This window comes from Columba livia, chromosome W, assembly GCF_036013475.1.
Source record: "Columba livia isolate bColLiv1 breed racing homer chromosome W, bColLiv1.pat.W.v2, whole genome shotgun sequence".
Taxonomy (NCBI): domain Eukaryota; kingdom Metazoa; phylum Chordata; class Aves; order Columbiformes; family Columbidae; genus Columba; species Columba livia.
Window position 1 is genome coordinate 7,620,693 of NC_088641.1, and position 21,405 is coordinate 7,642,097.

The 21,405-nt window shown below is 41.8% G+C and overlaps 1 protein-coding gene across 4 annotated transcripts in view; it reads left to right on the forward strand.

Annotated features, from left to right (window-relative positions):
* The first annotated feature begins 2,303 nt into the window (after nt 1–2,303).
* The window catches only part of LOC135577081 (E3 ubiquitin-protein ligase KCMF1), an 83,408-nt gene continuing 64,306 nt past the window's right edge, over nt 2,304–21,405 (forward strand). For 2 of the 4 annotated variants that reach the window (XM_065044761.1, XM_065044762.1), the window contains exon 1: nt 2,634–2,745. In XM_065044761.1, coding sequence (XP_064900833.1) covers nt 2,649–2,745 — 97 coding nt within the window. In that variant the 5' untranslated portion in view covers nt 2,634–2,648. Of the gene's footprint in view, nt 2,569–2,633; nt 2,746–21,405 lie in introns of those variants that run through there. The other 2 variants (XM_065044763.1, XM_065044764.1) reach the window with 2 other exon arrangements.

The window sequence follows — 21,405 nt, forward strand, 5'->3', positions numbered from 1 at the left end:
GTTCCTCTGTGCCCCTGCTCTATTATTCTCTGTAAGGAATCTACAGAGTGATCTACACAACAATTAACCTAAGTAAGCCCAGGCCTGCATTGTGCTGCACATATTCCTTAGCCACAGGATAAACTTAGCCAGCTTATTGTAACAGTTGTACCAGTAATTATACCCCCTGCATTTCCTTGACTTAATCTAAAGCAATAATGTAAACGTTATTTCTGTTTGATAGTAGAAATGAAGAGAGTTGTTTTCTTGTAAGAAGACCCTGTAAGAGCTCAAGTTATCAAAATGGGGTAACAGACAACAACTTTCAACAGACAGGGTTTGCATGGTGTGCTACACCCTGATCAGAGACCCATTCAACACTGCACAATTTGGGGTTCCCAGCATCTGAAGGGACAAAACATTATCTATACTATCCTCTCCTTCTTTATAGTGTTAGCTCTAATAAATAGCATTTAAAATGATACATTACAGAGTCTAAACACCTTTCTTACTGGGATCATAATGAACCAGCACCTCCTGGTGCAAAACACCCTCCTCCCTCTCTATTCCTGAATCCCTATCCCCCCAATCCCCTTCTGCCCTCTTCCCCACCCTTCCCTCTTTCCACCTCCCCACACTCCCTCCCCCTTACCCCCAACCCCTTCTCCTTTCCCCCTCCCCCACAACCCCCTCTCCCTACTTTCCCCTCTTCCCCATCCCTTCAACCCTATGCCCCTTTGTCTCCTCCTCCTCTCTCTTACCTACCCTCCCTTCCTGTCCCCCTCCCAACTTCCCCTCCCCATTTTCCCCATCTCCTTCTCATCCTTCTCTCCTTCCCTCCTCTCCCTACCCCCTCACACCCCTCCTCCATCCTATCCATTCTTCCCCCATCTCCCTCTCCCCTCCCATGATAGGTGTTTCCTTTACAATTTCTTCTCTAGACTCTTTTTGCAAAAGACAAAAAGTTGCAGGGAAAGCAAATAAAATTCTCCAAGTCACAAACTTTTTGCTTTTTCATAATTCTTTATAAGGTTCTGCCTCCCTCCTTCCCAACTATGTGGCTCTCATTTTTTAGGACACGTCTGTCACAGTAATCAAGCATGCTGCTGCTATCTTAAACCTCTTAGGGGAAAGCTCCTGCAGCAGTCAGGAACTGTGCAAGGTTTGGAGCTTCCCCCTCCCCATTCTGAAAGCACATCCCTATCCTTTGGAGCCTAACACTAGTAAGAGGCAGAATGAAATAAAAAAAATACACAGAAAAGTATGGGAATATGCCAACAAAATGACTTAGTTCACCTATGACAAATCAGTATGTTACTGTGGCCACAAGGTCGTCTTCTCTTCACCTCTCAGCACTTCACAGTCTAAGCAGAAACAGAATTATCAAGACTAGGTAAACTCTACATGTGTGCAATATGGCACTGTTGCAGGTAGGCTGGCATTTACCTTTCTCAGCTGATTAAGAAGTTACCTGAGCACCCTCAGCATTGCAGGAGTCAGGCAGCCAGGACAGGGCAAGGAATCATCAGGGCATGTGTCAGTCAGATTTATCACTGTTTGCTACACCTCGAATTACAGAGAGGGTTTTGCAAGCCACACTGGAGAGGGAATGGGAAGTATCATGAACCACCTCACTGAACTTGTCCCCTCCTTCAAGGCTGCTGTCGGCTTGCTGCCATTCCTCGCTCTCTGGTGTCCTTACTAGAGGGTGAGGGAAGGAGATCGCAGTGCACCTGCAAAGGTGCAGCCCTACCGCTACAGCAGTGTGTTTTACAACAGGTGTGAGGAGGGGGACTCTTCTCCCTGTCTCTCGCGGCACATGGACAGTTGTCAGAGGCCAAAATGGTGGAGGAGACTGTATCTCTGGTGAATGTCTGGAAACAGCAGTCTTTCCTACTTTGGAGGAAGAAGGGGAAAGCCTCATCCAGTACACGTAAGCTACACTAAACCCCATGGCTTTCCCTGAGTTGAGTGGTGTCGATCCTCCTTTCTATTTGCTATATATTTCCTCTTCCTTCCTGTGTGCAGTAGCAGCAGCTTCTGGACAGAGAAAGAACGAAGGAAAAAAGAGAAAGAATTAAAAAAAAAAAAAAACCACAACAAAACAAAACAGGTGGAGAAGGAAAGGAACTGGGAGACCTTGAGCTTAGGACGGGAAAGAGCTAACGGGTGCAAAAAAGAGTCAGTATTCTTACAGTAACAATAGAAGAGGGAACAGAGGAAGAGGGGTGTAGATTAAAGCAACGGAAGAGGAAGAGGGGCCTAAGATTCACTGTATCGTGGCGCCTGGGAAGTCGCTGCTGGTGGATCCGCCCCCTAAGGGAGGGAGGGAGGGAAAGAGGCAGCCCAGCCGGCTGGCTGGCCGGTGCTGTTGGAACAGCTACTTTTTCTTTGCTTCATCCCTGCCCCTCCTTCCCCCCCCCCCCCCCCCCCCCCCTTTTTTTTTCCCTTTTTTGTTGCTTATTCGGCTTCGCACTTGGGGGGCAGTGCGTAAGGCGTGAGGGACCTAGACTAAAGCGACGCCCGAACAGCCCAGCGGGAGCCTAGGCCTGGGCTGCAGTCTCAAAATTAGGATGTCTCGACATGAAGGTGAGACACCCAAAGCCGCGGAAGGGGGAGGGGGGGACAGAAGATACGTCCTTGAGTCCTATACGGTGTCAGGGCCTTGCATGTTGCCGTGTGAGGTGGGTCAACATGGCGGCGGCGCCGCCGTTGCCGAGAGCGGGGCCTGTGGAAAGTGGCCATGGAGGGAGGAGGAAGGCGGTGGTCAGTCGTGGCTTTGTAGCGTTGCTGGAGGGGAGGTGGTGGCTGTGTCTGTTATGGGTAGGCCCCAAGTTCCTTTTCTGTCGCCACTAAGCACGTATGCCAGGCCTGTGCTCGCTGAGGTTGAAGGGCCTGCTGCAGCTTGAAATAGGCCTAGTCTTTGTCATCCCTCATTAGTTTGCGACTTGGGCCGTGCCTTGCTCTGGACAAGGAGTATGTCCGAGGCAGCTAATAGAGGGAAGGAGACAGGAGAGCTGTTTATTTTCATTCCTCTTATGTAACTTTTTAAAGGATGGGCCTGAGAGGTGGTTCTGGAGGAATTTGTTTTGGGTGAAAAGAGGAAGATGTAAGAGGGATGGGAGGTATGTGTTAGGGTGGCTTGCTGATATGTCCTGGGAGTCGTGAAAAGGAGAAGGGGAGGTAGGCTTGGTATGATATGTTCCCTGTGAGGGGGAAGTACTTCCAGGTTTCTTAGGGCAGGGAGGAGAAAGGACTGTGGGGCATGAGGTACGGGGAGAGTATTACTTGAGGGAAGGTGATACAAGGAGGGTGGCCTGGCATCCAGGGGAAGTGAATTGGGGTGTCGTCTGCTTTGGTATAATGAAGGTGGAGGGGTTGCACGGCAGGCTTAGGAGGAACTCATGCATGTAATTAACTGTGGTGTTGGGATTGGTAGAAAGAGTTTTTGTAGTCTTCATGGTCTTGTTCAGGTGTAGTTTGTATTTTGGTAACTTTGGCAGGTTGAGAAGTAATTTAATTTTTTTAGTTTTGTCTTTTAAAAGAGGAAACATGCCAATGCAGCAGCAAATTCTGTAGAGAGATCATAATACAATTAATTTAATTAATTTGTGTGTTTGTCCTTGTTCTGCATTTTTATTTTTGTTATGAGTAAGTGAAGTGAATAGTTAAGGGTTAATAAAAAAGAAGAATGGAGAAAAAAATTAAAGAGAATTTATGTAGAGAGAAGTTGTGTGTGATATTAGTAAAGAAACTTGCTTGGTTTTCTATCTCTTACTGGTAGTTGCACTGTTATAAAATATTCTGTAGAAGTTCTGCCTTGTATATTGAAAGTATAGTTTTTTGCTCTGTTAGGTACTAAGTTTAACACCTGTCTCCATACATAAGTTTGATTCTCCTAGAGCTGTGAGAATAATATTTTTAAAAGGAATGGTGATATCTTTATTTAATCTTAATGTTTTAAAAGCAATGTGCTAGAAGACGTAAATGTTTGGAAGTAATAATATTTCTAGATGGAGAGTTGGTAGCTTGATGCTGAACTAAACTATGATGGCTATTCAGTGTATAGCTACAGCATTTTTTTAATGTGTATATGCTTGCTTATCTATAACCAGTCTTGCCTGAATCTACTAACACTTTTTTTTTTTTTTTTTTAATCTAGTAAAGGTACCAAATCCTTTTGGCTCTTTTCTGATTAAGATGTGGTTTTGTGTGTGTTGGTTTTTTGGTGGAGTGTGGGTACTTTTTCGGGGGAGGGGGGTGGTGGTGTTGAATTATCTGCATCCTATGCAGATAATGAGGCAAATGCTAACAACAGTGAGTAAAATAAGGGTTAATAAAAAGGTTTTGTTTGTGGCTTTGTTGGAGAAAGTATTCTGTAAACTGCTGCTGTGATAGATATCCAGGGTAGATTTAAAGCAGGGTAGTAGGATGTGGACTCGTTAGATTGCACTGGTTAAAGCTACAAAAGCTGTATGATGCCTTGTTCAGTGTTGTGATATTTTAATAAAGGAGAAGAATTATCAAAACTTTTTTTTTTAAATGTGTTTCTGATTGATAGAGGCTATCTTTTGAGGTTTTTCTAGTGGATGTTAGGGGTTTTTTTTGTAGTGCAGGAAATAACGTTTTTCTCAGTCTGTTCATCAGCAGAAATCGAAGTATGGAAATAATGTTAAATGTGGTTTTGTTAAAAATTGGAAATGTATATAAATGTTCTTTGAAGTTGCATGTTTTTAAAAGTGCAAATAGTTATTTTCTAATAATACGTTGTTGACATAAATATCATTTTATATAAAGGAAAAACCCCATCGAAACTGAAAAGATATGAAGCTGCAGCAGCAGTTGTACTTTGTGATTTTTTTTTTTTTTTTTTTTTTTTTGTAGGAACCTGGTTTGTCTTGAGTTTTCTTAATGTTTTTATTTTGTTCTCCGTTTAACATGTTTTAAGTGTTAATTTTATATTAGTTATAAGGTTAGAATAAGTTGCCTTGATGTAGATGAGTGAAATTAACTTGTGTTAAAAGAAAAAGCAATACGGAGAAGTTAAATTTTTGGGTACCTTGAAATGTCTACTTCACTGGTATCAACTTGGGAAAGATTGTGGGGTATCACTGTAGATAATCATGCTTCTGTTTTGGCTGCTACTGTGTTTGATAAAATATGAAAAATGTTACTGCATTCGACAAGCTGTTCGGAACAGCAAGGTTGTCAAGTTGAGCACTCAGGAGTTGGGATGTGCCAAAAATAGCTTGTGCAGAGAAACTTAATTTAGCCCTCTTTGAATACATGCATTGTGAAATTGTTAGGTTGGTGCAAAAGTAATTGCAGTTTTGGACTGTGAATTTTAAATCATTAGAACTAGGCTCAAACACATCTTTATTAATCAAAATAGGAACCATAACAATCAACGCATTTTTGCCAATGATAAATAAGTTTGTTTATTCCTGTAGCGTAAAAATCTGTGCTTCGGGATTCGATGAACTCTTGGAAAGCATTTTCTGCATCCTGCTGGTTGTGGAAGCATTTTTCCCACCAAAAGCTGTCAAGATGCTTGAGGAAGTAGTAGTTGGTTGGCAAGAGGTGAGGTGAATATGGCAGATGAGGTCAAACTTTGTAGCCCAATTCGTTCAACCTTTGAAGCGTTGGTTATGCAACATGTGGTCACATGTTGTCGTGGAGAAGAATTGGGCCAGTTCTTTTGACCAATGCCAGCTGCAGGCGTTGCAGTTTTTGGTGCATCTCTTTGATTTGCTGAGCACACTTCTCAGATGTAATGGCTTTGCCAGGATTCAGAAAGCTGTAGTGGATCAGACTGGCAGCAGATCACCAAACAGTGACCATGGCCTTTTTTTACTGCAAGTTTGGCTTTGCGAAGTGCTTTGGAGGTTCTTCTTGATCCAGCCGCTGAGCTGGTCATCGCTGGTTGTCATATACAATCCATTTTCTGTTGCATGTCACAATCCAGTCGAGAAAGTGTTGTTGTTGTGTAGAATAAGAGATGATGCCACTTCAAAACAACAATTTTTTTTATCTTTGGTCAGCTCATGAGGCACCAACTTATCGAGCTTTTTAACCTTCCCAATTTACTTCAAATGCCAAAAAACTGTAGAATGGTTGACAATGAGCTGTTGAGTTCTTCGGCAACTTTTCCTGTAGTTTGAAGAAGATCAGCTTTGATGATTGCTCTCTGTTGGTCTTTGTCAACTTCAGATGGCTGGCCACTGTGCCCCTCATCTTCAAGGTTCTCATCTCCTTTGCAAGACTTCTCGAACCACCACTGCACTGTACGTTTGTTAGCAGTTCCTGGGCCAAATGTGTTGCTGATGTTGTGAGGTGTCTCTGCTGCTTTACAACCCATTCTGAACTCAAATAAGAAAATAGCTTCAATTTGCTTTTTGTCTAACATCATTTCCATAGTCTAAAATAAATACAAAATAAACAGCAAGTAATAAGTCAGTAGCAAAAAACAAAGCGAGAAATGCGCATTAAAATGATGTATACCATAACCACATGTATTTAAGAATGTATTCCAATATCAAACGACAAATTTCAGCAATGCAAAAACCACAATTACTTTTGCACCAACCTAATACATAGCCACATATTATCTTCTCTGTTGTGCTCTGCCTTTTCAAGGGTGTATAGGGAAGGAGGCTGTTGTATGTAGGAGAGGACCAGATGAGGCATTATAGAAAGAATATATTTTTGTGATGTTGATAGTCGAATTTTGTTGTGGAAAGCTGTATTATTTTCTGTGGAGTTCTTGAGAAATGCCAGGGAAATTGCTTGGAGAAGAGGTTACAGGTGGCTGTTATCACTGTATTGTTTCATGACAGTCTAACTGAAGATTTTGGCCCTTCACAGTTGCAACTCTACCTGCAAATTAGTAGCTCTTCTACTGTTTTAGTTCTTAGAAGTGTTTTGGCTGAGACTTCCCAACAAAATGCATTCTTGCCCTATGGAAATTTAGGTGGATAAATGTGGTAGTTTTAACTATGAAAATTAGTTGTAAGAAGAGCAACAAACAGTTAAATTCAGGCAGCGCTGTCGGATTTCATTATAACAGTGTTATAAACTATTGTATGCAGCTTGAATCTACTTCAAAGAACTCAGGAACTGATGTGACTGGGGAGGTGATGGGGAGAGAGAAACAAAGGACTGTTGCGTGCATAGATACTGAAAAAATCTTGATCTTCAGGGTTGACAAAGAGTATCTAAAAAGTACTAATAGCTTAAATAATATAGATGAAGAGTGCCTATAGTGTGTTTTTTTTTTTTTTTGTTTTTTTTTTTTTGTTTTTTTTTTTTTAGTAGAAGAACAGGAGGTTTTACAACTAAAGAGGCTGATTCAAAACTGATTAACAGAAGTGCTTTTTCACACAGTGTGTAACTAGACTATGCAGTGATTTTTTTTCACATAAAAAGTTATACTGCCTGGTTTCCAGTTTGAAGGATTAGAACTTTGGATTCTATCTCAAACTCTGTATTTCACATCTCTTAACTATTTGAGACTAAAAGGTTGCTGTAGAGAATCTAATGTCTGATATTCTGTGGTGTTCTTACAACTTCACATCAGAGATTCAGCTGACTATTAATGTAAACTCATGCTAATTCTGAAGTTCTTATGTAAATATGATCCTTAATGTCATTCACATGTATTGGGTTTAAGTGGCAAGGTTTGTTTGGTTTTTTTTGGGGGGGCGGTTTGACCTGCAGGGGTGGCATCAGTGGGAAGAGACATGGGGCTGGGCAGAGGTGGTTCTGGCTGGCTCTGCAAGGGACCCACCGTTGTCAAAGATGAGGAAGTCATTGAAGCTGATGGCACTTCTGTGAAAACAAATTTAAGAAAGGGTAAAAATGCTGTGCAGCAGTGTGTTTAAGAAAGGGGGGAGGGGAGTGTAAGTGTAGGAAACTAACTTGCAGACAGCAAGGTCAGCAAAAGAGGAGGAGGTGCTCAGGAGTGCTATAGCAGGTATATTTCCCTGCAGCCTATAGAAAGAAGTGGGAGCAGACCAGTGGTGGGACCTGTGGCCTTTGGAGAGGGACACAATGGAGCAGGCTCCAGGAAGGAACTGTAGCCCATGGAGAGGATCTGGTGCAGAAGCAGGCTAGTGGCAGAAACTGCAGCCTGTGGAGACGACCCCATGCTGGAACAGTCTTTTCCTGAAGGACTGTAGTCTGTGGAGAGGACCTATTCTGGAGCAGGGGAAAGAATGTGAGGAGAAGGAGCTGTGGAGACAAACTGTTATGAACTGACTGCAATCCCCAGTTCCACATCCTTCTGAGATTGTGCGATGTCAGGTGCTAGGTGATAAAACCACAAAGTTAGCACACCTTCACAGTACTTACATCATTTATACTTTTGATTTTGGTTAGTGTCTTCCCAGGTTTACACCCCCCTTTCCAGGATTGGTTAGTAATTTACATAGGGTTACACAATCATTTTCTTGTATTATGCATGCTTATGGGTTGGGGTCTTCACTTGGGCAAGGGTCTTCGGTCCTGTGGGTGTGATATTTAGTACCATAATGAGCAAAGTTCATCTAAAGGACACTTTATCTGATGATCTCAAGATATGTTAAACAAACTAAACTAATTGTGCAGCTTCCAGGCTGTCCAAATTGCAAGGACAGGAGCTCCTGATAAAGAGCTCTTCGAATCACTCTTAGTTAAAAAAGCAAACTGACCTGAAACTGGTCCACTGATTTACATATCCTTGGGTAATTGTTGACATGATTTAAATATCCTTAGGTTAGTAATTGCCAACAGGATTCAATCTTTTAAGTGGTAATGGCTATGTAGTGACATGCTCAGTAGTTTCACTGGTTTTCAGTATGTATAAATGAATTTTTTGGTTTTGAGATATTTCATGAAGCTCTATTTTGCATAAGCTTGACAACTGTCTGGAACCTAAAAGTTGAGTTGCTCTACCACTTAAATGATCCAGCGTAGGGTTTTTTTTTTATATTCTACTATAATTTTTTTTCAGTGCACATGTATCGTTTTGGGTTTAAAGAAACCCTTATTTTTGCAAGTCAGCCCGTTGTCTGGGTATGAGACCTGCTGAGAGGAGTCAACAAGAGAGGCTCTCTTTATATTACTATGCAGACTCTGGGAGATGGGGGTGTGTGCGTTCTGCTTTCAGGGATATAGGGCTCACAGGATGCAGGGGAAGAGCATTTTGGGATTGTGTAAGACTTAGTATGGGGTATTTAGGGGAAGGCCCAAAGGCAAGGGAAGAAAGGTATCAAGGTGGATTGGATGGAATAAGCATGGGAAAATAGAGGGATAAGGGGATAAAAGGCCCAGTCACATGTAAACAGGTTGCTGATCAGTATGCTTGTCTGGCCATGCCTTGTGCCTGATCAATGCAGTCTGTTCTGTCTTATTAAGCTTCCTAACTTTTTCCTAGGTGAGAAGGTTCTCTGTTGTGCGTGTATGGAGGTCTAAATACCAGCAACTGGAGAAGGGGCTGTGGAATTATAGGGACTCATGAGCCTGAGGTCCCAGCAACTGAAGTGCCTTCCAGTTGTGTGGGTGCATGTAATAGCTAGTAAACTTCAAGCTGGACTAGCCAGAAAGTAGGAAAAGAGGCTTGGGAGCCAGGTATTGAAGAGTTTCTAAGTCTGGGTCAGTTACTGGAGAGACCAGAGGGTCTGAGAGACAGCTACTGGAAAGGCCAAAAGTCTGGATGAGCTACTGGAGAGACCTATTTATCTGTGTGTCTTTGTGTGAGACAACTGGAAGACCAGGGGATCCAGGGGCCAGCTACTGCATAGACTGAGTGTCTAAGGTCAGTTACTGGAGGAATCCACAGTATGTGTGTGTGTATGTGCACGTGCATGAAGTCTGAGTACCAGCAGCTGGAGTGGGGCTGCAGGCCTTGGGAGTTCACATGCCCAGTTGCCCGGAATGGGGGAGACCAGGGATCTAGGGGCCAGCTACTGGAGGGATTAATAGTGTACATATGTATGTGTTTTCCATTAATGGGCTTTTTTCATGATCAGCCAGAGAGAGGATCAGGAACAAGCCATTGGTGCTGTTTGTGAGAGTGTTGCTTTATTTTTTCATCAGTGTTGATCTGTGTGGCTGGCTTTGTGTGTATGTGTTGTGTGTATGTGGAAATACTTGCTCACTCAGTCTTGCTACCCTTTGGAGCTGGGAGTATGGCACTGTGGTAGCCTTGCCTTTATTGAGCTACTAGCTTTAGCACCTTCTAATAGCATGTACCTTTTAAATAGAATAACAAATTTAATAGAATCAAATAATTGTTTTGGTTGGAAGTGACTTACAAAGGTCATCTAGTCCAACCCCCCTGCAATGAGCAGGGACATCTTCAACCAGATCAGGTTTCTCAGAGCCCTGTTCAGCCTGGCCTTGAATGTCATCAGGGATGGTGCATCCGCCACCTTTCTGGGCAACCTGTTCTAGTGTTTTATCACCCCCATTGTAAAAAAATTTCTTCCTCATGTCTAGCCTGAATCTTCTCTCCTTTAGTTTAAAACCATTACCCCTTGTCCTATTGCAGTAGGCCCTGTTAAACAGTCTGTCCTCATCTTTCCATCTAGCCTTGTGTAAAGGTAAGAGTTTACAAGGAAAATTGAGTTGTACTGATACCAGATGTGTTAAGTAATCAGTGGCTGAAAGAAAAAACTTGATTAAGTGTATAAAACTATGAGTTAGGATGAAGGCAGTTTGTCTGCTTGACTGAGCCATAATGCTACTTAGTTCTCTGAAACCTAATCAGGTATATCACTTGTTCCCGTTGTTCATTTTCTCCTTTTTTGTCACTCTTCTGTGTGTGTTTAATTGTGTGTTAAGGCAAGTTCTGAAACACCTTCAAAAACCCTTCAGCCTGTGTTCTCATAAGCTGAATCTTTATTGTCCAAAACCAAAAACCTCAGGACCTTGATCCCATGCTATTAAATGAGAAATTTCACCATTGAATTTAATGAGTGCAGGGTTAGGTTGTTAATATTTTCTTGCACTTGTTACTGTTTAAAGCTCTCCTCAGTTCAAGTATTCTCTGTTCATAGAATTCATGTGTTTGCCAATTTCCCAACTAACAGAAATGTTAAGACCATGCACAGTACCAATTCTTATGCTTCCACTTAAGTCTTTCTGTGCTGATACAATGCATTACTGTTTACTTAAATTACTGTATTTATAATAGTTTAGCGAGCTTTCTTGTTGTGATGGTGTTTGAAGACTAAATTATCTTAATTGAAAGATAAGGTTATTGAGAGACAGCATCAGATTTTCAATTAAAACAAAGTCTGCTTGATTACAAGTCCTTGTAATTACAAGTTTGTAATTATGTTTTTATAAAGTTATTAGGTATGAAAAGTTATTAGGTATGAAAAGCTTTTAAATAAGTTTTGCTTATAGCTTATGACTTCTAAATGTTTAGATATGTTAAAAGTAATATTTGAGAAGATTTTTCTTAAATGCAGAGGTCCATAGTAGTCTGAATACAGGCATATCTTTGCTATAGGAGGAAGTGCTTCATTAATAGTTCTTTAACTCAGAGAAAAGTAGACTGTAATCATAAAGATACTAATTAGGGCATCAGGTATAAAGAAAAAAATGTGGATGGTCAGTATTACCATTGTGAAGTTCTTTGCTTATTTAACTGTGAAAAATGTGGTTTGTCTCTCTTGCAGTGTTTTCTGGAAGCTGTAAAGCTAGCAAAGAAATGAATAGAAGGCAGCAAATAGAAGTGTTATTCTTGGAGGTTTCAGCATTGATGACTGTTGTCCAATAATGTGAATTAAGCAATTGCATGTTGCTAAACAAGCTAAAGAGAATTTCCTGCAGCTATTTTATCTACATTAGTTGCCTGGGAATCCTATAACCATATTAAAATTGTCGTCTTGTACATAGTTGCTTTCTGAATTTGGTATAAGTGACTCCAGTTTTTTTGTCTGTGTTTTGTCTTTAAAGTGGATGAAGGTTTGCTCTTCACTAGAGCTGAGACTGAGAAGTGTTCATCCTGGCTTGTCAGGAAGATAGTTGTATTAGATTGTAGGCCATATAATGATATATATATTTTTAGGGGGTGGGTGTCAAATAATGTCTAGAGGGTAGGTTCAGTTTTTGAAAGTGTCTAACTAGAGGACTCTCCAATTCATGTTCTTGGTGTCCCAGACATATACTTGAAAAGCTGAAAGCATCTGCGGATTTGCATGTAAGTCCTTAGAACTGATTTATCTTCTTGATGTCTTGATAGAGAAGGTATGTTTTAATATTGACAGAAAGTGATCCAAGTTAAACCTAGAGTGTTTTGATATAAAACCCATTCTGGTCTACTTCAGGATAAATGAGTAATGTTTGTTTTTTCTCGTAGAAGTATTTGTCTTGTGGCCTCTCAGTGGCTTGATCCTTGTGATAATTGACTTGATAACATCAGTAGTTTAGTGATTTGTGGGATGAGGGGGCACAAAGTACTGTGAATTTCATCACTTGTCTGAATGTAACCTTGTATTGAACACATTTAAAAATAAACTGCATTCCCTGGGTCTACTAGTACCCTATGTTATGACATCCTGCTAGGATTGTAAGACGACAACTCTGTCCAACAGGCTGTTCCACCTAGGGGGTAGTGAAACTGTTTTGGTGATATAAAAGAAAAACATTAAACACTTGGTGTTTATACTTGGGTTGCAAGAGAGTTCTTAAGCCTGTAGCATTTGTATTAGTTGGGGCATGTTTTCTCTTGGTATGACAGATGTAATCAAGAGGTACTCAATTTCTTTGCCTCAGTTTTCAATGATAATCTCTCCTCCCATATCTCTTGATTCCCCCGAGCCTCAAAGTGGGGACTGGGGGAATGAAGTCTCCTGACATTGTAGGAGAAGATCAGGTTTGAGACCACCTGAGGAACCTGAATGTATCCTGGAGAGAATATAGGGATCCTCCCACTCATATCACTAATGTCAGATAACTTTTAATTGGGAAATATGTTTGTTACTACCTACATAAGAACTAGAGAAATCACCACAGTGTCAATCATCTCAAAACTGATGGGGGGGAGCTTCATTCAATTGGACTGTATTATAAATAATTATAGAAAATGCACGTGGAAGTTTCTGTACAGTATTGCTTTAGCAATCAGTGTTGCCAAGTGCACAAAACTTGATAGTTAATTTTTTTCTGGACTAGCTGTTCCGTGTTGGGTGCTATTTCATGTCTTCTGACAGCTAAGACTAAAAGGAAGAAAAAGGGGGAGAGATTTCCCTCTGTCCAGTCGCTAGCAGTTTAGGAAAGGGTATTCTGCGTAGCAGTTAGAAGGGTTTTGTTTAAGCTGTTTTAAATGGCTACACATGTTTCTTGTGAAGAATCTTGTGCAGCCACTGCAAGATATCACTTTTATCCCTGGGAGACTCTGGACAACTCTTTAAATTCCAGTTTCTTTCTTAAACAGTTTTCAACTGTTTTACTGCCTTTAGTCTTGACCACGTAAATGGTTCTAGCTTGGTTGTTTTCAGTATATATTTGCAGTGAGTTAAGAGTTCCAAATGCTTTTTTAACCCCAGCACAGTTGGGTGAGGCATCAATATACTCTTAACTAGTATTTAAATAATGTTGTTTATTTTAAAAACATTTTAAAAGGTGCAGTTAGCAAGCTACTAAGATTCTTTTCTAAATGGGACCAAGGCTGGAATTTTTCAAAATATTTATATTAAGGATGTTATCTTAGTTCCCAAATTTAGCTTAAAAAAATCTCAGAATGGGGGTATTTTTTCTGTCACATGTAGCTATGGAAAGCTTTCCAAACTGTGTGAGAGCAGTAATCAATCAGTAGAATGTTAGTGACAATGTTCGATCGCTACCAGTATCCAGTATCAACAGATTCAGAGGAGGAACAAACTATTCTGTGCTACACAACTATATTCTCTCCCAAGGGAGATTTCCTCCCTCCCCCTAAAACCCTGCAAATGAAATGTTTTGTGCTCTATAGCATAATAGATTTGAAAGAGTCAATTCTTCCTGAAAGTATTTATTATAGTAACTGGATATTCTTGCCAAAAGAAGACTAATAATTTCTCAGTCTTAAATTTCTCAACTCAGCGATATCATGAGGAAATGAATTATATACCATAATTGTACATTGTGGGATAAGTACATTGGGCACCAGTCTGATACAAATAATAGATTTTATACAAGTGATGATAATGCTGGTTTTGAAAATAAGAAAATTTGACATAAGGTAAGCTAAAGCTACTAATTTAGAAATTGGAAAAATAAGATATGTCCAAGGACATTATTTCCTAGCTTAGTAGTTAATTGCACTAGTGCTTCTTAAGATAAAAGGAACCTTTAGCTAGACTGTCTTGGGAGAATCATGTTAACACTCTTCTGGGAAAGATCATCTTTAAATGATTTGCTGATAGTCTCTTAGTATGTATGAAAAAGCTTATATTTCAAGTCATAGCTTTTATAGACATCTCCTAATAAATGTGGGAAATGAAGTGAAAGGGCTTGTTTTCATAATTGAAGCAAATGGAATTTGTTTGAAGAATGAGGGAAGATGAAGCAAAGGGGTATGAGGGAAGTGCTGAATCCTCTGTTGACCTGCAATTCCTTGAAGACTGGAGTGGGTGAAATTCCTTGGATAAAAGCATAAAATGCAATAATTACTGTATGCTCTTGGTAAGAATGGTAATAAAACTTTGTAGATTATTTGCAGTATTTAAATACCCTTCTTTCCCTATTTTGATGTTAAAATCTTTATGTCTATTGAGCCATGTGCTCTGCTGAATATGCATCAACAGTTTAAATTAGCTAGTAGAAAGCGATCCAGAAGGTAGGAAATTCGTCCTGACAATTTTTAGACATGATAAAAAGCCTGGGAAAGATGAATTTGGTGCAAACAGCCTCGGTGCTTTGGATTCAGATCTACAGGTCTGACTGGCGCCATAGCTATGATCACAGTACACTTACAAAGTTGAATCATTGTTTTATGAATGAGGAGTAGTGTGTTGCCTAATTATTCCATCTAGTAAATGTTGTTGCTGTTTAACACTTGATAGCAAATGATTTTTCTTAACTGTTTGGTTATGATGAATCTAGTGGCGTTCGTCATGTACGTAGAATGTTTCACCCAGGCCGGGGTTTGGGAGGCCCCCGTGCACGTAGATCAAACATGCATTTTACTAGCAGTTCCACTGGTGGGCTTTCATCTTCTCAGAGTTCATATTCTCCAAGCAATAGAGAAACCATGGATCCTATAGCTGGTAAGAGCTGTGACCACTGATTTTAGCTCAGAGTCCTTAAATAGACTTTGAAACAGAATCCAAGATGATAATAGTTGCCTTTTCTGTGCTTTGAAAAAAAGAAATATATATATATATATATACACACACACACACACACACACACACTTTCAGGTGTTGTAATTGATGGGTGCAAACTAATGAAAAGTATCCTCAATTGGATTGTCTACAGGGACTGGACCTGAAATTTCTGAAATGAAAAACACTGTCCCTTTAGAGACTTAAAGGCTCATTCCCTTGACTGACCTGTCCACAGGTGGTATCAAAGAATGGTTGAAGTTGGAAGGGACCTTTCAAGATCATCTAGTCCAACACCCCCCACCATCCCCAAGCAGGGCCACTTAGAGCAGGTTTCCCAGGACCATGTCCAGTCAGATTTTTAATATCTCCATGGATGGACTCCACATCCTCCCTGGGCAACCCGTTAGTGTTTTACCACCCTCACGGTAAAAACTGTTTTTTCTTGTGTTCAGAGGGATTCCATTTGTTTTAATTTGTGCTCACTGCCTCTTTCCCTGCCAGTGGGCAGTACACAGAAGAGTCTTTCCTTCATTCCCTCCCATCAGGTATTTATATACACTGATAAGATTCTTCCCCCTTGAGCCTTCTCTTTTCCAGGCTGAAGAGTCCCAGGTCTCTTAGCCTCTCCTCATATGATATGTATGTAATTTTAAATGTAATTGTACTTCAATGCATCTAGCTTTAATTTGCCACGTGCATAGAGGTGATAGAGATGAATCTTATTTTTTTTAGCACAAACCAAGTGCTGTACTTGATTTCAGCAAGACAAAATTTCTTCAGGTGAAATATTATTGATAGACATTTAAAATGTGCTCAGTTTACTTTCAGAGTACAGTTTGAATGACAGGCTTGCTGATTTTTAGGAGGTCTTTTAACTCTTTAAAAATTCTTAAATAACTATTTTAATAAGCATTTTATATAGAGCTGAGTGACAGGCCTGCCTTAAGGCTGTGCAAGGGGAAGGTAAGCCCAAATTCAACCTTGAGCTGACTGACACAAGAAACTCACGAGACAAAGGAGAACGGACTCTGCTCAGGGCAGTAGGAAGAACCTTCCCCTAAAGTGCCCCTACGTAACGGATACAATGCTCTGGGGTTTGAGAATGAAGAGCACGTGAGTAATGGACAGGATCCAGGAAGAGCTGACCATGCAAAATTGATCCAAGCATCCTTCCACAGTAGAACCAGTGCCACTAGAGAAGCACATAAAGTATTAGTAATTGGAGATTGCTTACTGAGAGGTGCAGAAGCACTCATTTGCTGTCCAGGCAATTTTTCTAGAGAAGTCTGCTGCCTACCAGGAGCTTGAATTTGTGACATCACCGAGAGGCTGCTGAGCCTGGTGAACCCTATAGATTATCATCCGCTCCTACTATTCCACGTAGGGTCCAATGATACTGTTCTCTGTCCTCCTGGTCAGAGGAAGGGGTTCAGGAAGGAGGAGAAGAATTGAACAGGTGAATGCCTGGCTGTGTGGCTGGTGCCATACTCAAGGTTTTGGCTTCTATGATCATGGATCTGTCTTTGAGAAGCTGGGTCTCTTGGGAGCTGATGGGATTCACCTGACCAAGTGGGGCAAGAGGGTCTTTGCCAACAAGCTGGCCAGACTTACAAGGAGAGCTTAAAACTAAATTTAGTGGTGCAGGGGGATAGAGTTTTGAGCACCAGACAGGAGCCAGGGGTTGCTGGTATATTAGGAACCAACAGGGAAACACCTGTGAAAAGCCTCAAAGGAATTAGGGCATGTTCCTCTAAAAAGGTGACAAGGCTGATAGCCCAGCTGAAGTGCCTCTATGCCAATGCACACAGCATGGGTAACAAAGAGGAGGAACTGGAATCCACTGTGCAGCTAGAAAGCTATGATGTAATAGCTATTGCTGAAACTTGATGGGGCAAATCATGACTAGAGTGCTACAATTGATGGCTATAGGCTGTTCAGAAGGGACAGTCAAGAAAGGAGGAGGGGTGGGGGGTTTGCTCTCTATCTAAACAAAAAAAAAAAAAAAAAAAAAAAAAAAAAGGGTTGACTGCACAGAGCTTTCTTTGAAAAACAGCAATGAGCAGGTTGAGAGTTTATGGGTAAAACTTAGGGGCCAAGTCAACAAAGGAAACCTCGTGGTTGGTGCTTACTACAGGCTGCCCAATCAAGGGGGGATGCTTCAACTGCAGGAAGCATCACACTCCCAAGCTCTTATCCTGCTGGGGGATTTCAATCAATTAATTTCTTAATCCAGGTGACAGACAGCCCAACCAGAGGAGAAGGGTTACTGGAACTCTTGCTCATCAACACAGTTGTTTAAGGAACTAATGGAAGGGACCTCCTGGGAAACTACCCTTGGGGCTGAAGGAGCAGAAGAGAGCTGGCAGCTGTTTAAGGACATTTTCTCAGAGCTCTAGATTCCCATGTGTAAGAAATCAGGCAAGGAAGGCAGGAGATCAGCATGGCTAAGGACCTCCTGGTGAAACTAAAGCATATGAAGGAAATGCACAGGCAGTGGAACCAGGGACATGTATCCTGGGGAGAATATAGAGAGGCTGCCTGGATGTGTAGAAATGGGACCAGGAAAGCTAAGGCACAGCTGCAGCTGAATTTGGTGAGGGATGTGAAGAATAATAAGAAGGGCTTCTACAGGTATGTTGGCCAGAAAAGAAAGATTAAAGAAAATGTACACCTCCTGATAAATAAGACAGGGGAGCTGGTGACAACTGACACGGAGAAGGCTGAGATACTCAAAATTTTTTTTGCCTCATTTTTCAGTGGTAATCTCTCTTCCCACACCTCTCAGTCCCCTGAACCTCAAAGCAGGGACTGGGGGAATGAAGTCCCCCCCCATCGTAGGAGAAGATCAGGTTTGAGACTGTGCGAGGAACCCGAACGTACACTGTTCCATGGGACCCGACAAGATGTATCCCAGGGTCCTGAGGGAATTGGCTGATGTAGTTGCCAAGCCCCTCTCCATCATATTTGAAAAGTCATGGTAGTCGGGCGAGGTCCCCAGTGACTGGAAAAAGGGAAACAACCCTAGGAACTCCCGACCGGTCAGCCTCACCTCTGTACCCAGTAAGATCATGGAACAGATCTTCCTGGAAGACATGTCAAGGCATATGGAAGGCAGAGAGGTGGTCAGAGACAGCGAACATGGCTTCAGCAAAGGCAAATTGTGCCCGACTAATCTAGTGGTGTTCTACAGTGGAGTGATTGCATCAGATTTCTGTAAGGCTTTTGATATGGTCCCCCATATCATTCTTGCCTCTGAACTGGAGAGAGGTGGATTTGACTGATGGACTGTTCAATAGATAAGGAATTGGCTGGATGGCTGTGTCCAAAGAGTTCTAGTCAGTGGCTCAATGTCCAAGTGGAAACCAGTAACGAGTGGTGTCCCTCAAGGATCTGTACTGGGACCAATACTGCTTAATATCTTCATCAACGATGTAGACAGTGGGATCGAGTGCACCCTCAGCAAGTTTGCGGATGACACCAAGCTGAGTGGTGCAGCTGATATGCTAGAGGGAAGGGATGCCATCCAGAGGGACCTGGACAGGCTTGAGGAGTGGGCCCGTGTGAACCTCATGAAGCTCAACAAGGCCAAGTGCAAGTTTCTGCACCTGGGTTGGGGGATCAATGCAGCCTGGGGGATGAACGGATTGAGAGTGGCGCTGCAAAGAAGGACTTGGGGATATACTGGTGAATGAAAAATTGGACATGAGCCAGTAATGTGTGCCTGCAGCCCAGAAAGCCAATTGTATCCATAAAAAGTGTTGCCGTCAGGTCGAGGGAGGTGATTCTCCCCCTCTACTCCGCTCTTGTGAGACCCCACCTGGAATACTGTGTCCCGTCCAGCTCTTGGGTCCCCGGTACAAGAAAGACATGGACCCATTAGAGCGGTTCTAGAGGGTCACAAAAATGATGAGCGCTGGAACACCTCTCCAATGAAGAAAGGCTGAGAGAGTTGGGGTTGTTCAGCCTGGAGAAGAGGCGGCTTTGGGGAGACCTTATTGCAGCCTTTCAGTAATTAAAGGGGGCTCATAAGAAAGACAGAGAGAGACTTTTTTTCCAGGGCCTGTAGCAACAGGACAAGAGACAACGGTTTTAAACTGAAAGAGGATAGGTTTAGTTTGGACATAAGGAAGAATTTCTTTTATGATGAGGGTGGTGAGACACTGTGACAGGTTGCCCAGGCAAGTTGTGGACGCCCCATAATTGGAAATGTTCAAAGTCAGGTTGGATGGGGCTTTGAGCAACCTGATCTAGTGAAAGATGTCCCTGCCCATGGCAGGGGGGTTGGACGAGATGATCTTTAAAGGTCTCTTCCAACCCAAACCATTCTTTGATTTCTGTGTCATGTTTTGGTCAGGTTTAGGAGAATTTTCAAGAGGGAGATGTTTCATGTCTCATTTTTAACTTCCAACAATCACGCAGGAATGTTTTTAGGATTTACAGATATAATCTCTCAGTATTTTTTCAACTTTGTGATTTTCAAGAATAAGTTCTCTATAAAGAGGTAAAAATAAAAATTGACGGAGAAGTTGTTTTTTAAAAGAGCTGTAATTTGTCCTAATGTAAAATCTTAAGACATCAATCTTACGCTTGTATAGTGAAAGATAAGTGTCAGGGAAACTTCAGAACTTTCTGCACTTAGATAAGTTCCTGCTATTATCTTCCTTTGCTTCAGATCCTGGAAAAGGCATGAATGTTTAAACTGTAACTTCTTATTGTTAGGCTGTGATTCCTTGAGAGGCAGTGAACTAACTTAAAAGTACATTGCTTTTGAAAGAGGAAGCTGCAGCTCCACACATCCCCCCCCCCCCCCCGGCCCTTTCAATAGGCATTGTTCCTTTGCCTCTGTTGTGCTGGCTGCTCTTCAGACCATCTGTGAGCTGATTTAACTCACTGAAATAAGCAGAAAAATAATAGAAAAATTTAGTTTGGAATTGACCTCTGCAGGTTGTCTATTTCAAACCCCTTTCTCAAAGGAGGTCTGTTTAGATCAGGTTGATCAGGTTGCTCAAGGCCTCATTCAGTTGAGTTTTAAATGCCTCCAAGGACAGAGATCCTACAGCCTTTCTGAGCAACCTCTTCTAGTGTTTAAGAGCCTTCATATTTTAAAAGGGGGTAGTGGGGGGAATGTCGCGGGTTAACCCGAGCTAGTAATACAACCATGATAGCTGCTCGCTCACCCCCTCCCCCACGCCCCTCAACAGGGGAGAGAATCAAAAGGGAAAGGAGAAAACTGGATTGAGATAAACACAGTTTAATAAAATAACATAATACTAATATATTACTAGTAAATATATATATAAAATAGAAATAAAAGATACTTAAGGCAATTCCTCATGAACACGCTGAGCAGCCAGTTCTAGGAAACAGCCCGGTCCCAGCAGCTGATCCCAAAGAGAGAGAAGAGAGGAAAAAGGCAGAAAAGCCCAGAGGCCTCTGCAAAATGGCAGAAGGCCGGGCTAAACGTCCCAAACGAGCTTCCCGGCTACCCCAGAGAGAGAGAGAGAGAGAGAGAAAGAACCAGAGAGACTGGTAGAGCCAAAACTGGAAGGTCCCACTCTTATATCCGAAGCATGATGCTAATGAGATGGAATACTCTCATTGATCAGTCTGGACGTCAGTCAATCTCTGCCCCCCTTCCTCGACAACTGTAAGCAGGGTGCTCAGAATGTCCTTGGCTCTCAGACCAGAGCAATTAAAAACATTAGCTCTGTGCTGGGGTGTTATCTGCTTGTTCTCAAACTAAGTCCAAATAATGAGCACGCTAGCTATGAAAAAGAAAGGTTTCTAACTGCATGAAGAAAATTAGCCCATTTTCAGTCAAACCAGCACATTCCACCCCTTATTCCATACCATTCGCGGCATGCTTAGGCCTTATTAATACATTCCACCATTTTAAGTACATAGTGCTTACCTTGGCGGGTTTGTGGAAGTATAGTATAATCAATTTGCCAAGCCTCTCCATACTTATATTTTAACCGTGGCCCCCCACACCATACAGGCTTTAACCGTTTGTCTTGTTTGATTTCGGCGCATGTTTCACATTCACGAATAACCTGTGAAATAGTGTCTATAGTCAAGTCCACCCCTCGATTACGAGCCCATTTAGATGTTGCCTCTCTTCCTTGATTCC